At 42.2% G+C, this 16,304-nt stretch overlaps 1 protein-coding gene across 5 annotated transcripts in view; it reads right to left on the bottom strand.

Moving 5' to 3' along the window:
* Positions 1–781: 781 nt before the first annotated feature.
* sytl2a (synaptotagmin-like 2a) overlaps positions 782–16,304 on the bottom strand; it is a 55,615-nt gene continuing 40,092 nt past the window's right edge. The window contains exons 8-19 of one of the 5 annotated variants that reach the window (XM_041893665.2): positions 13,567–13,641; positions 7,213–7,311; positions 6,940–6,978; positions 5,860–5,975; positions 5,226–5,345; positions 4,341–4,510; positions 3,809–3,911; positions 3,116–3,277; positions 2,889–2,985; positions 2,688–2,793; positions 1,971–2,176; positions 782–1,492 (exon numbers count right to left, since the gene is read on the bottom strand). In XM_041893665.2, the coding sequence (XP_041749599.1) occupies positions 1,353–1,492; positions 1,971–2,176; positions 2,688–2,793; positions 2,889–2,985; positions 3,116–3,277; positions 3,809–3,911; positions 4,341–4,510; positions 5,226–5,345; positions 5,860–5,975; positions 6,940–6,978; positions 7,213–7,311; positions 13,567–13,641 (1,433 nt within the window). In that variant the 3' untranslated portion in view covers positions 782–1,352. Of the gene's footprint in view, positions 1,493–1,970; positions 2,177–2,687; positions 2,794–2,888; positions 2,986–3,115; positions 3,278–3,808; positions 3,912–4,340; positions 4,511–5,225; positions 5,346–5,859; positions 5,976–6,939; positions 6,979–7,212; positions 7,312–11,178; positions 13,542–13,566; positions 13,642–16,304 lie in introns of those variants that run through there. The other 4 variants (XM_041893666.2, XM_041893664.2, XM_041893667.2 and 1 more) reach the window with 4 other exon arrangements.

Below are 16,304 nucleotides of genomic sequence, written 5' to 3'. Positions count from 1 at the left end.
GGGAGAGCAGACTGCTAGAGGCAGCAGAAGTTCCAGACTGGACTCCATCGTATCGGAGTCAATTTTCTGGGATCTCCGCTGCCTCTTCACAGGAGAAGTTCCGTCCTCTGACCTGACCCCTCTTCTGGGGGCTCCAGAGCTCTGAGGGATGGGGCTGTTGGTCCTCCTGGACTCCATCTAGACCCTCAGCATTTCTCTCCTCAACTCCACCTCCTCCCTTTCCACTGCTCTAATGTTTGCAAGGCAGGTCTAGTCAGCTCATTCTGGATGTGGTAGCCAGATTCGTCAGACTGAATAAGACGATGCGAGAGGGATCTATAATCACCAGATGCCCAAAAGACTCCACTCTAAATCTCTCAATGTCCATAAGACCAATGACCTCTGTGTAGTCAAAAACATGACACTGTGAAAATGATGATAATGCCCCTTTAGTGAGCTGTTTGAAATGACAGCCTGAAATTTCAGCCTGTTTTGGTGGGATGGAGTTTGGGACTTGCAGTAAATTAGTTAATAGACCAATAAGAAAGAGAGTTCCAAACCTCTCTGCCAATAACAGCGATATATTATTATTATTAATAATTCTGGAGCATTTAAAAAACTCTGTCCCAAATTTCCCATAGGATCATGGCTCTTTTTGTATTCTCTTGGAAATCCAACTTCACGTCTATTTCAAATGTTGTGGTGTTTTTTCTCACTGCTTACTGTCAATTGCTGCCGAAAAATGTAATCCTATGTATGCAACCATTACTATTGAATTCACAAATTTTTTTCTTCCAACATGTGATATTGTATTGATTGTTGGGGTGCCTGAATTAGTGGAAACATTAACTTTGATGAAAAACATATGCTGTTACTATATTGAGTAATGTGAATAAATATATTTCACAAAGACAACAATGAAAACATAACACCACATTTCTGATTATATATGCTGTTGTATCAATAGTGGAAACATTCTCTTCAGTTCATTTACCATGGAATAACATTATGAAAACATATATAGGATTATATACAAATAGTGATCAATATGAATTGCAATGAATCAATTAAAACATAACCTATCTATATCTTAACAATTTGTGAGTAGGTATTTGATCAGTATGACAACAAACACGATTATGTAAAATTTTAATCTTTCAAAAAATAAAATACCCATTTGTAATGTAGTTCTAAGAAGAATCTAAGCACCAAGCACAATACTCCAATATGCCTGTATGTTCTTTCCCCTACAAAAGTGAGAGATTATATTACTGATTACATTATCAGTTATAAACTTCATCAAACTGATACACCCAATGAGCAACATTCTTCTCATTTTGTCATACAACCTTTCACACACCATCTTATTTTGATCAACTTCTTGCCATTATCAACATTCTCAAGGGTAAAACATCCTCGACCCATTCATTGTGAGAATGCATCATTCTCTCCCAGAAACTTGCTTCTTCAGAGGTTGAATCCATCCAATCCACCTCCAACCCATAACTTTTACCTGTTAAGACAGATTGGGGATGATCCAGTTAGCTTCCTATTGGATTTATTGTGTATGCATATCAATATTAATAATTAGGCTACAACAGGTTTGGAACGACTCACGAAACAATTTCAATATAAAGACATGCTACGTTAGAGAAAAGCATTAATCCGATTCAGAAATTTGGGGAATTTTCTCAACCCATTAGATGCCGGAATTCAATCGGTGCTATAGTGCAGGGCAGAGGGCACTACACAGCTGAGAATGTGCCTTTTAAATACATTTTCCCAGATGTTCTCAGAGATCGCATTCATGGTCACTAAATTATTCTTCACACCCGTATTTAACCAGGTGCCACATATCCAAAACATGTCGGCTCAAGTGTCGGCTCAAGTGTAAATTACCTTTAAAAGTCTGTTATAGTGTGCTGCGTTTTAACGTGCCTTGAATTGAATCCCGGCTGTAAACTGTAAACAAATTACAAAAAGTATATCACCTGTTCCAAGGCCCAGCCTTAAGCCCCCAATGAAATGGTTAGCGAGCCGGTCGTGATCCCACACCGTGACTTCAACGCAGGCCTCTCGTAGGTCGTCTGGCCGAAAGCCATCGTAGACCATGGTGTGATTGAACATGGGGTTGGCCGTCTTCTTCACCACCCGAGTCTTCTGTCGGCTTTTCCTGCTTGTGTCTGGAAGCACGGTGCTAAAATAGCATAAAACAACAACAGATAAGCAGCCTAGCACACGCTGGCCCACAATCTGATCCTGTGCATTTCAAGGAATTTCTTTAGCTCTAACAGTATACTGTAAGTTTAGGACAAAAGCAATCAATGGCCCAGTTCGAATATTACAGAAATGCATCCTATCCTTTCTCGCTACCATTCTTGAGGTAATCACAGATATGAACTGGGTGGCTTGGTGAAAGTAATAGGGTGGTCACCTCATACCTATCCAATCGCATATACTGTAGATACGCATAAGCGCTTACCTCAAGGAAAGAAGGGAGGATGCATTTTCAAAGTATTCAAACAGGACTCAACAACAGTACAAAAAAGCTGTATTACACAGTGTATTACATTTGTGAGTGAATTGCTATAAATAGTGTTGAAAGAGTTTATATGACTAAATGGCACATTGGCACTATAAAGATATGAAATACTAAATTATTCTTCACACCCGTATTTAACCAGGTGCAACATATCCAAAACTCATACCATTTCACAAAGGGGTCCATGATCGCACCCCTGACAGCAGGCAGGTTCTTGCAGTCTTTTACCCAAATCTGCACCTCACCCGTCTCTGTTTTGGATGACCTCTTACCTATCAATTGAGTAAAAACACACATGAGTAAGTTATGTTCAATAGAACACAGAACAGGCTTGATGATGATGAGAGTGGTCTGAGAAACAGCTTACTGTAGGAGATCTGTGGCAGGAAACGCAATCCTATTCTCATCATTCCTCGATGGTCAATAGATTGGGAGTGAGAGGGACTGAGAGACTGTGTCGAAATCTAGAGTGAATAGAATAACTTTAGTTGTGGCAAGTTGGTATCAGATCAGTCTTTATGAGTTACCACCTACATAAAATTGACACTGCAAAACAGACTGTATACGACCAAAACTATTCCTCTTGTAGTTTACCCTTGCTTTCAAAGCATAGTCATTCATCTGTGTGTTGCTAAAGTCCCATTCAGACAAATCCAAGTCCACCTCGCCAAGGAAGCTGTTCCGTCCAAAGTTATCGTTGTGCCACATGGAGACATTAAGTGATCGAGTCTTGAGGGTCTCCATGGTAACTTTAAACTGCAGGGGTAGAACACGGTGTAAAACTACATTATTCAAAACAGACAATAGACAGAGCACTGATAGCTTCGTGTCGTCACTGATAGCGTTGTGTCGTCACTGATTGCTTTGTGTCGTCACTGATAGCGTTGTGTCGTCACTGATTGCTTTGTGTCGTCACTGATAACTTTGTGTACAGCTATTTTTGAACTTTTCCTGTTGAAAAACAATATCCCATTTATAATTTCAGGAATGTACACACTTAAGGGTAAATAAAATAGTTTTTAGCAAAATTGAGTTTTTGTAGATACAAGTTCAAACTTCATGGAGTTGGCCATTCAAGGAGTTGGCCTGATGGTGCCCTCTGATGTAATCAGCCTCCCCCCTTGCTTGAGGAACAATAGAGAACAAAAAAGGAAAGGCTCACCCCGCCATATACCTGGACCACCTATTGAGATGTGCCTTTTGTTGAGTGAATCAGGTGATAAATGAGCTGAAAGGGAGTCTGGAGGAGGACTTTAATAACCAGCCATCATAGCTCTTCTCTCTTACCCTAAGGATCTCATTGTAGGTGGGGTTCAAGGTCTTCTTTTTCACACTGGTTTTTCTCTTTCCCATCTTTGCTATGTCCGGTAAGAGGTAACATTTCACATATCTGAAAATGAATATCCAACATCAAATTATTAGCCACTGCACAAATACAAAGCAAAAGCAACTAGGGCTGGGATTCAATTAGAAACCCTGCTATAGCACGCTGGACATTTAAAGGAAATTTCCAACTGAGCAGGCATCTGCAGCGTTTACCTTGAATGCGAACTCCGCAAACGCGGTAACATTTTGCTTTAAAAGCTGCAAAGTGCAATCGGATAGAAGTTGGTGAAAGTTTCCATGGCACATCATTGCTTTCCATGCACCTAGTCTCAAATTGCAATAACACACTGATGATCCTGTGTAAGGTAATGGAAAACAAGAATGTTTCCATCAACCTCTGTAAGCCTATGCACCTGGAGATGGCTGAAAATTATTTTACAATGATAGGATAATCACACACACACACAATCTTATTTATCACAAGAACACCTACGGATCGGAACGGTTCTTCTTGGGTTCTGCCACGGCAAGATCTCTGCAGTGGACAACAAAGATGTGGAACTCCCCGAGCTTCTGGACGTAATTCAATGCAAACCGGATTGTTCCCTTCACCTCCACATTCCCATCTACTCCACTGTAGATGCTTGCCACACTGCCGCTCACCTTAACGGTCCACATGATGTTAGGAAGAGACAACAGCATCAACAAGTGTTTTATCAAGCAAACCAAATACCCCATAGTCTGAGTTGCCTTTGACTGATAATTAGGGGGGAATTTTTTTAATAACTGATAACTCCTTCTTTTACTTCCAATGAGTTAGCCAAAGGAGAAAACAAATTGATTCGCCTGCCTGATGTGTACACAACCATCTTTTAAGTGGTGTAACATTCTTAGAAGCAGTGATATGCAACTACAGCAGATGAGGCTGGTGAGGGGAGGACGGTTCATAATAATGGAATGGAGTCAATGGAATGGTATCAAACACATGGAAAACCAGATGTTTGATGTGTTTGATACCATTCCATTTATTCCGTTCCAGACATTACTATGAGCAGTCCTCCCCATTTAAAGTGCCACCAGCCACCACTGAACCTCAGTATTATTTTCTTCCAGATGCTGAACATAGGCCTCTCTTAATCTTAAGTGCATTCAGAACCCACATTTCCCGATTCTCTAGAACCCTAATACTCTTACATCTGCTATGGGACAATTGTATGATTCCTGTGTATCAAATGTGGGGGAGAAAACAAATGTTCTGCTGTAACTTTTGTTATTAGCATTATTAGGATTGCAGCCACGTGAATTCAAAGCAAAGTGAGTTTGATTATTTCATGGCACATGTCAACATATCTGATAGGGAAGCTGCATGAGAACATACAGAGGACATGGACGCCATGCCAGAGGAGAGGCTAAGGTTAGTGAGGGAACTGCCCGTCCGCTTTTTCCAGCTGAAGTTGAGACTTTTCACTGAGGTGCAGTCACTGTCTCTGCCATCCTTCTACAAGACAGTGCAGAAACAACAATGGCGGGTGGTCAGACACGCGCACACACACATACACACACACACACACACACACACACAAACACACACACACACAGGTTCAAACACATTGTGGGCCTACATAGTGGTTGGAGCCAGGGTCTGCTACATGCACATACAAACCATGTTAAAAATGTACTGAAATGTGGGATAAAGAGTGGTTGTCAATAGCTCATGTGTCTTATCCAAGCATGAAAAATACATTAATTCTATGACTTCCAAAAAGGAAAGGTGATTGCATTACCCCTCAAAATGTTATGCATTGAGTCACAAATGGTGGATTTTGAAAGCCATTCAAATGAATTCAAGAGGGAAGAACTCAACACAATCAGTTATTTTGCATTGTTGTCAACTTAAAGCTAACAAGGCAATTAACTTCCCCCTTATTCAGATGGGGTATATCACTCTAAAAATGCTTAGGTATTTTTTTGCCCTGAACAAAGGGCGCCACTGTCAGTAAAACATTTTTTACCTCATCCTGCAAAGCAGACACCGACTTGCTCATATTCTTCATCTGCTCCGGGACTGAGAGGGAAGAGGAAGAGGGAGGAGGGAGGAGGGAGAGGGAGGAGGGAGGCACTGCAGAGACTGGAAGATGCAAAGCAGATAGGTGGACAAGGACATTTACCACTCTCTAACTAATCTCTCCTAATGACTCAAATCAGCAGGGTCTTCACTCAAATCATTCAACGAATTAGTGAAATTACAAGACAATGTAATGACCAGCAGCATTAATCACATTGGCGAAACAACATGCTTTCCTCAACATTCCTCTGCTCTCAATAATCCACTTCCTGAATAATTCCATAATTCCCAAATCAACCCCTATCCCCTTCCCCTTAGACAATTGAGTAGATCTGAGAGGATTGGGAAGGTGTAAGTGATTGCGGACCTTCCACCTTGCCCTATGATAGTACAGGTGCATGAATTGTTGCCATATTCCTTATACCTATCCAATCCTCTCAGATCTCCCCAAGTGCCTCAGAGGTTAAAGCTAGGGATTGATTAGGGATTTTTTAGGACGAGTGTTGTGGGCATGTTTTGAAACCAGGGGAATTTAATGCAGCATTTTTGTGTGTTTTTGTTTGATCTGATGCACATGGACCATCTTATGTTGCATTTCTTGTCAAAAATTTTAACTCAATATACAGTAGGGCGTAAACAAGAACATAGTGAACATACTTGGGCAGAGTTAAGGAAGATTGATTTAAACAATCACAAGATCTAATTTTGTTATAACCATGGCATCACTGTGCCTGAAACCACAACAATCAACAGAACAACGTTATTTGAAAAAGTATAGTTTCCTCAAATTGCAATAAAATATGAAGTGATATTTCAACAATGAGTTACAATTCTAATCTATTCTCATCACTGAATGGTTCAGGGTTTCAACTCTCACCAACAAATACAGTCAAAATCTAGTAATACCATTTAGTAGAAGCCAAGTATAACACAATTGTATTTGTTTGCACAATACTGGTGGTCTGCTTTCAAACAAAAAGCAAATGTACACTGTTTTTATGAAATGAAATGAAACAGAAATATTTACCATCATCCACACTTAGATGAATTGTACTTCTTTCTTCTCCTTTGGAAGAAAATAAAGGGTTAGAGGATTAAACAGTTCACTTCAGATATCATGAAAACAACATCATAATGCTCATTGAAAACTCTTTCTTAAACAATTTATTTGAAGGGTTAGAGCAACTATTGGAACAATTGGCCACGGCTAACCACAGTCTAGGATTGAGAATAACACTGAGTTAAGGAACTCAAGAATCAAGCCTTTGGAGCTCAGGAAAACCAAGAACTGTCTATTTACGTTTTGGCGGTGATACAACCTCCTCCAGACTTCTGGATAAGGGTCTTGAAGACATTTGTTTCAACTCTACCCTGATAGGGCTTAAGTTCTCATCATGACCTGCCACAGAGAAAATAAAATCAGCTCTGGAAAATATAGCAATAAACCGACGAACAAAAGACAGACCGGTCTTCATAGATTGCATGACATTAGGAAAAATGTCCCCTTCTGATATTTCCAGATACTTCCATTGTTCTGAACAAACAGTTGCACTGCAAATACTTGCACAGCATTCCAAAAATCTATTGATTGTTCTTTATGAAGATTAGGAAATATTTTAATGAGTTTGTTTTCATTTCAATCTACTGATTATTTGAAACACCCTGACAGATAATACAAATGTATATTAGCTTACTTCACAGTTTCTTAATGATCCAGGGTCATTCAAGTCTGTGGCATACAATGTGATTTGAAGAGGTGATTTACTAAACATGTTACATGGTAATCGAAAAGGTTTTCTTTACGCTTCATGTACTTATTTTAATCAGATAGACCTTGGTTAATTTGTGGGTCTACTCTACGGTATGGATATCATGATAATGTTAGAGACAATCATATTGTGCCTATATCAGAATGCAGATACAATAACATAACAAAAAAAAATATGAAGAGGCAGGGTTACAGCGCCATGAAATGCAGGAATTTGTATATAAATACAAATAAAATGTAGACCTTATTGGTTTGCGCAAAGTGACAGTTTTAACAGCATTGGTTGTTTGGTACAGCACAGTATATTCAAAATTACTATTTCCTTTTACAGCTAAAGTTGGCGGATTGCTCATCTATTTCGACCCGTTAATGTCATGAAGAGACTTTGAGTGATGCAACCGTTGGCTATGCACACCTGGCTGAAGGAGCGCCGAGGTAAAGTTTAGCAAAGTTCAATGACACAATAGCGTGATAGAAGGTCTGGCAAGCTAGCTTTCACACTGTGCTGGAAAGCCAATCAATAAATGCAAAACCAAATGTACTGTTTAGCATGCTGTTTGGAAGAAACACCCACTAACGAGAAACTAGGTTTGCCATGCCATAAGGCTTACGACAAAATGACTTTCAATGTAGATTTACAGTTAGGTAAACTGGTTGCTTTCGGTCTGTCAGAGAGGCCTTTCAACATTTGCCACGTTGAAAAATATAAGAGGGCTTTTATAAGAGGACAGTATGTGCCCCCCAAAAAGATATACAGTACATTCGGAAAGTATTCAGACCCCTTCACTTTTTCCACATTTTGTTACGTTACAGCCTTATTCTAAAATTGATTAAATAAAAAATGTTCCTCATTAATCTACACACAATACCCCATAATGACAAAGTAAAAACTGGTTTTTAGAAATGTTTGCAAATGTATTACAAAGAAAAAATAGAAATACCTTATTTACATAAGTGTTCAGACCCTTTGCTATGAGACTCGAAATTGAGCTCAGGTGCATCCTGTTTCCGTTGATCATCCTTGAGATGTTTCTACAACTTGATTGGAGTCCACCTGTGGTAAATTCAATTGATTGGACATGATTTGGAAAGGCACACACCTGTCTATATAAGGTCCCACGGTTGACAGTGCATGTCAGAGCAAACACCAAGCCATGGGGATGAAGGAATTGTCCGTAGAGCTCCGAGACAGGATTGTGTCGAGGTACAGATTTGGGGCAGGGTACCAAAAATTTCTGCAGCATTGAAGGTCCCCAAAAACACAGCGGCCTCCATCATTCTTAAATGGAAGAAGTTTGCTCATGAGTGGCGCAGCGGTCTAAGGCACTGCATTGCAATGTTGCGGCGTTACTACAGCCTGTGCCATTACCAGCCGTGACCGGGAGTCCCATAGGGCGGCGCACAATTGGTCCAGCGTCGTCCGGGTTAGGGGAGGGTTTGGCCGGGGGAGCTTTGCTTGGCTCATCGCGCTCTAGCGACTCCTTGTGGCTGGCTGGGCGCCTGCAGGTTGACTTAGGTTGTCAGTTGAACAGTGTTTCCTCTGACACATTGGTGCAGCTGGCGGGTGTTAAGAAGCGCGGTTAGGCGGGTCATGTTTCGGAGGACGCATGACTCGACCTTCGCCTCTCCCGAGCTCGTTGGGGAATTGCAGCGATGAGACAAGTTCGTAATCACGAAATTGGGGAGTAAAAGGGGGTAAAAATTACCACAAAATTAAAATTAATGGAAGAAGTTTGTAACCACCAAGCCTCTTCCTAGAGCTGGCCGCCCGGCCAAACTGAGCAATCGAGGGAGAAAGGCCTTGGTCAGGGGGGTGACCAAGAACCCAATGGTCACTCTGACAGAGCTCCAGAGTTCCTCTGTGGAGACGGGAGAACCTTCCAGAAGGACAACCATCTCTGCAGCACTCCACCAATCAGGCCTTTATGGTAGTGGCCAGACGGAAGCCACTCCTCAATAAAAGGCACATGACAGCCCGCTTGGAGTTTGCAAAAAGGCACCTAAAGGACTCTCAGACCATGAGAAACAATATTCTCTGGTCTGATGAAACCAAGATTGAACTCTTTGGCCTGAATGCCAAGTGTCACGTCTGGAGGAAACCTGGCACCATACCGACGGTGAAGCATAGTGGTGGCAGCACCATGCTGTGGGGATGTTTTTCAGCGAAGACTAGTCAGGATTAAGGGAAAGATGAACGGAGCAAAGTACAGAGAGATCCTTGATGAAAACCTGCTCCAGAGCGCTCAGGACCTCAGACTGTGGGCGATGGTTCACCTTCCAACAGGACAACAGATCGAACATCTCTGGAGAGACCTGTAAATAGTAGGGGTGTAACGATCCATCTACTACATCGATGTATCGACTTATATTCCTATGATCCAACTACATCGATCTGTGCTCGGCGAGTTGGCCTTTTGGACAACATATATCAATCTAACATCGTTTTAAAATGTAATACATCGATTGTATCGATACTAGGAAATAACCCATTCGATTTAAGCACGTCAGACTTTATATGGATGTTTTTTCTTAGCACTTTTAATGATAAAGGCTTTAAACATTACTCGATTCAGTCTGCCTATCCGTGACGTCATCACCCCGCGCCAGCAGCAGCGCAAAGGCGCAAAGACAACAAAACATAGCATGGCGGACGACAGAGGAGAAGCCGACGAGCGAGAAATTATCAAGCCACCATTGCGGTCCTTACAAGAAACAGGAATCTAGGAAACTTCACCTGCACTGTCCAGTATCCAGGTATTTATTTCAGTCACACTGGTTGAATTTTTGGCTAAAAGGTTACTGAATCAATTTCAAGTCACTGAATCGTTTCGGATCGTATCGTTCTAAATGAACCAATATCGTCCTTGAATCGTATCGACAACCAAGAATCGTGATACAAATCGAATCGTTGTTAAAACGAATCGTTACACCCCTAGTAAATAGCTGTGCAGCGACGCTCCACATCCAACCTGAGAGAGCTTGAGAGGATCTGCAGAGAAGAATGGGAGAAACTCCCCAAATACAGGTGTGCCAAGCTTGCAGCGTCATACCCAAGAAGACTCGAGGCTGTAATCGCTGCCAAAGGTGCTTCAACAAAGTACTGAGTAAAGGGTCTGAATACTTATGTAAATGTGATATTTACGTTTTTTTTATAGATTTGCAAAAAATTGTAATAACCTGTTTTTGCTTTGTCATTATGGGGTATTGTGTGTAGATAATGAGGAAATAAAACAATTAAATCCATTTTAGAATAAGGCTGTAACGTAACAAAATGTGGAAAAAGTCAAGGGGTCTGAATACTTTCCGAATGCACTGTATATCTACCTAAAAGAGGCAAATTCTGCCATGTGGAAGACATTGTCTTGTGCGTCTAACCCTGCTTCTTCCATCAAAGATCAGAATGATGTGGCCGACATGATTAGCCCCCACATTAAAATCATTAGCCATTTCACTTCTAAATCACTAAAACTATGTTTGATGAGAAAATGCAAAGCTCACAGCTTGAACTTGCCCGAGATTGAGACCAGATCTCAGGCATGCTTCCTCTGGATAAGCCAACATCGACATTCTCCATGGACCTAGGACTGATCCAAGATGGACTCCCCTCACTGCTTCTCATGCTCAGGAGCAATGGAGTGGGGACAGTGGGACTCAGATGGCCATTCCCCACTTTGTCTGCGATAAACTGAGGGATGTGTGTCCACTCAGCGAGCCCCAAATAATGCTGATTGCTCTCGGGAATGAAAGACCTTGCAAGGCGGGGATATGTTTCAGAGTCTTCCGATGCTCCCGAAAGCTTTCTTTCAACAGGATCCCTATTGACGGGCTGTTGGCCAATCTTGCCAGCTTCAGAGGCTCTTACATGCGGGTCCCCATGATTTGGCCCAGTGGACCGGTGAGGACTGCCCTCCTGTACACTTAGGTTCCCTAAACTTGTCCTTCTGACGGGGCAAGGGAGCGACCTAGTGGGTGATAGCGGGGACATCATAGAAGTTAGTGAGCTCTGTGCCGAGCCTCTACGTGGCAAGGTCAGGTGATCCTGCCCCTCCTCTTCAAGTCTAAACTGTGGAGGGGTAGATGTGATTCCTAGGGTAGGTTTGGTGGACTCTGATCCTGACAGAATTGCTTCACGTGAGAGTCCTTTTCTCTGTTTAACCACTGATGTTGCTCTCTCTGGATCATCCTGATTTTCCCTTGTGAGTAAGGCAATGTCTATGGAGAAGGTTGTTAATGGAGAACTATCACGCCTGGCTCCTTGGAAACTGGATGAATATCTGGGCAGGGCTTTTGGATGACAGGTCTTTGAAGGACTTCTCTTAAGTTCATCGTCAGTTGTGTCTTTCCACTTTGGCATTTCAGATCTAGGCAGAGGTGTTTTAGGACTTAAGGGCCTTTCTTGAGACAGGGTTGGTAGTGATGAGTCTGAACTCCTTTTGATGAAACCCTTTTCTATTCTTTCAGTCACGGACAAGTCGGAGTCGCTAGCCTTTACTCCGTATAAGAAAGAGCTTTGCTTGTCATAGTCACCCTTCCCTAGGTCAGTTTCAGTTGGTCTTAGATCAGACTGAGAAGTGGCAATTGAGTGGTGAACTGGAGATGTTTCTGAGCATGGATGGGTTTGACTATCTAAAGCCTCCTTTGGTTTGCTAACAATGACCCTTGGTCCACTATTCTCCTTCTCCCAGAAGGACTTGAGGTTATTGATCTTGGCCTTCCTGCTTTCCTGTTGACTGAGGGACCGTCTAACGAGGGGCACTGGGACACGCCCCTGCCGGCTTGTGCGGTGACTGGATGGAGAAACAGGTAAAGGAATGGCCACCTCATCTGGCGGGACAGTCTGAGAAGGCACTGTCAAGCCCACAGATGAACTGGAATGCTCTTTAGAGATAAGGATGGGTTTATCCCTGAATGTACCTTTGTCACCTGATGTTTTTGACATGTAGTTGCTTTCGATGGAAGATGAGGACTTTTCGTCATATGACAGAGCAGCATTGAGGTCTATGTTACAGTGCTCTGAGGTTTCCACATTTTGGGAGACGGGATGGGTAATCAGCATATGTGTGTCATTACTATCATTGCTTATTGCTCCAAAGTTATTGGACTTTCTCATGCCACTAGTGTCGAGGTCAAGCTGAATATTTTGAAAAGATGATGATGCTTCAACAGTCTCAGCCTTGGCAAACTCTTCACCAAAATCATGCATTTTCTGGTCACAAGTATCCCCAGCACTGACAAGTACTTCACACCTCGTTGTATCAGTGCTTAGTTTACTGAGCAGTATTTTAGGGCCAATTTCTCTTTCCCAAAATGATTTAAAGTTGGAGAGTTTATCTGGAATTGTATCTACTCCCTCTGGCTCCTGTTGAGTTTGGTCTATTTCTTTTTTAAGCACTAGTTCTCTAACCTCTGGTGTCTCGTCGTTTTTAGCTGACTGTTTGTCAGTAGCACATTTATGCAGATCTTGCTGCTGGTCAGAATAAGTATTCACAGTGGATTGGCATTTGACGAAGTTCAGGATGGCATCGTCAAGCTCTTTCTGTTCAGAGAGGATCACCTCCTCTTTAACTGGGCTTTGCAGCTCAGGGATTCTCTCTTCTCTTGCTTCCCCTCTACTAAATATCCCTAGGAGCCCTCTCAGAGGCTTTGGAGACACATGATTAGATGGCTTCTTAGAGGCAGCATCACTTGGCATCTCATCTGTGATGACGTCGACAGGAGTCACTGGTTCATCACTGGGTTGTTGGGGGAGCTGTGCCTGTGGCTTGTTACTGCTTCCCAGGTCCCAGCTGAACCAGTCTCGGACCTTAACCACGGAGTGACCGTCCTCCTCTGTTATCTTGGTGGGGGAGAGCCCCTGGGCCGCAGCCCCTAAGACAATGGGCTTACCTGTCTCTTGCTCAGCACAATGGAGATCGGACACCTGAGGGGTAAGGTACTCAGCATGACGATGCTCAAGTTGATCTGTAAAGGAAATAAAAACAAATTGGATTGCTCATCACTTGTATTTGCTGTATTGATGACATACAAATGTAGGATCTTAATTTGAGCCAGTTTGCTACAGCAGGAAAAGAATCCTGCACCAACAGGAAATGTGAATTATTATGTGGATTATAATGAATGGACATTTTTGTAGGGGTTGATAAATTTTTCATTAGGGCAAATCAAGTCAGAAATGTTAAAGTGGAAATGACACATTTTGGAAGATTTTTAAAAACTCAAATACACTACAAGCAGGAAAATTCTCAGCAACAAAAGAGCGAGCAAATTCAGATCATACATCTGTACAGAGCAATAAATAATCAAGCAAATTACTGAATTGAACTACACTACCGGTCATTAAAGTTTTTTTCTTTATTTGTACTATTTTCTACATTGTAGAATAATAGTAAAGACATCAAAACGATGAAATAACACATGAATCATGTAGTAACCAAAAAAGTGTTAAACAAATCAAAATATACAGTGGGGAAAAAAAAGTATTTAGTCAGCCACCAATTGTGCAAGTTCTCCCACTTAAAAAGATGAGAGAGGCCTGTAATTTTCATCATAGGTACACGTCAACTATGACAGACAAATTGAGGAAAAAAAATCAAGAAAATCACATTGTAGGATTTTTTATGAATTTATTTGCAAATTATGGTGGAAAATAAGTATTTGGTCACCTACAAACAAGCAAGATTTCTGGCTCTCACAGACCTGTAACTTCTTCTTTAAGAGGCTCCTCTGTCCTCCACTCGTTACCTGTATTAATGGCACCTGTTTGAACTTGTTATCAGTATAAAAGACACCTGTCCACAACCTCAAACAGTCACACTCCAAACTCCACTATGGCCAAGACCAAAGAGCTGTCAAAGGACACCAGAAACAAAATTGTAGACCTGCACCAGGCTGGGAAGACTGAATCTGCAATAGGTAAGCAGCTTGGTTTGAAGAAATCAACTGTGGGAGCAATTATTAGGAAATGGAAGACATACAAGACCACTGATAATCTCCCTCGATCTGGGGCTCCACGCAAGATCTCATCCCGTGGGGTCAAAATGATCACAAGAACGGTGAGCAAAAATCCCAGAACCACACGGGGGGGACCTAGTGAATGACCTGCAGAGAGCTGGGACCAAAGTAACAAAGCCTACCATCAGTAACACACTACGCCGCCAGGGACTCAAATCCTGCAGTGCCAGACGTGTCCCCCTGCTTAAGCCAGTACATGTCCAGGCCCGTCTGAAGTTTGCTAGAGTGCATTTGGATGATCCAGAAGAGGATTGGGGAGAATGTCATATGGTCAGATGAAACCAAAATAGAACTTTTTGGTAAGAACTCAACTCGTCGTGTTTGGAGGACAAAGAATGCTGAGTTGCATCCAAAGAACACCATACCTACTGTGAAGCATGGGGGGTGGAAACATCATGCTTTGGGGCTGTTTTTCTGCAAAGGGACCAGGACGACTGATCCGTGTAAAGGAAAGAATGAATGGGGCCATGTATCGTGAGATTTTGAGTGAAAACCTGAAACGTGGCTGGGTCTTTCAGCATGACAATGATCCCAAACACACCGCCCGGGCAACGAAGGAGTGGCTTCGTAAGAAGCATTTCAAGGTCCTGGAGTGGCCTAGCCAGTCTCCAGATCTCAACCCCATAGAAAATCTTTGGAGGGAGTTGAAAGTCCGTGTTGCCCAGCGACAGCCCCAAAACATCACTGCTCTAGAGGAGATCTGCATGGAGGAATGGGCCAAAATACCAGCAACAGTGTGTGAAAACCTTGTGAAGACTTACAGAAAACGTTTGACCTGTGTCATTGCCAACAAAGGGTATATAACAAAGTATTGAGAAACTTTTGTTATTGACCAAATACTTATTTTCCACCATAATTTGCAAATAAACTCATAAAAAATCCTACAATGTGATTTTCTGGAATTTCTTTTCTCATTTTGTCTGTCATAGTTGATGTGTACCTATGATGAAGATTACAGGCCTCTCTCATCTTTTTAAGTGGGAGAACTTGCACAATTGGTGGCTGACTAAATACTTTTTTTCCCCACTGTATTTCATATTTGAGATTCTTCAAATAGCCACCCTTTGCCTTGATGACAGCTTTGCACACTCTTGGCATTCTCTCAACCAGCTTCACCTGGAATGCTTTTCCAACAGTCTTGAAGGAGTTCCCACATATGCTGAGCACTTGTTGGCTGCTTTTCCTTCACTCTGCGGTCCAACTCATCCCAAACCATCTCAATTGGGTTGAGGTCGGGTGATTGTGGAGGCCAGGTCATCTGATGCAGCACTCCATCACTCTCCTTCTTGGTCGAATAGCCCTTACACAGCCTGGAGGTGTGTTGGGTCATTGTCCTGTTGAAAAACAAATGATAGTCCCACTAAGCCCAAACCAGATGGGATGGCGTATCGCTGCAGAATGCTGTGGTAGCCATGCTGGTTAAGTGTGCCTTGAATTCTAAATAAATCACAGACAGTGTCACCAGAAAAGCACCCCCACACCATAACACCTCCTCCTCCATGCTTTACGGTGGGAAATACACATGCGGAGATCATCCGTTCACCCACACCGCGTCTCACAAAGACACGGCGGTTGGAACTAAAAATCTCAAATTTGGACTCATCAGACCAAAG

The sequence above is a fragment of the Coregonus clupeaformis genome, chromosome 13 (assembly GCF_020615455.1).
Source record: "Coregonus clupeaformis isolate EN_2021a chromosome 13, ASM2061545v1, whole genome shotgun sequence".
In the NCBI taxonomy this organism is placed as follows: domain Eukaryota; kingdom Metazoa; phylum Chordata; class Actinopteri; order Salmoniformes; family Salmonidae; genus Coregonus; species Coregonus clupeaformis.
The sequence above is the reverse complement of the archived record's forward strand: the minus strand, read 5'-3'. Positions and strand labels throughout refer to the sequence as shown.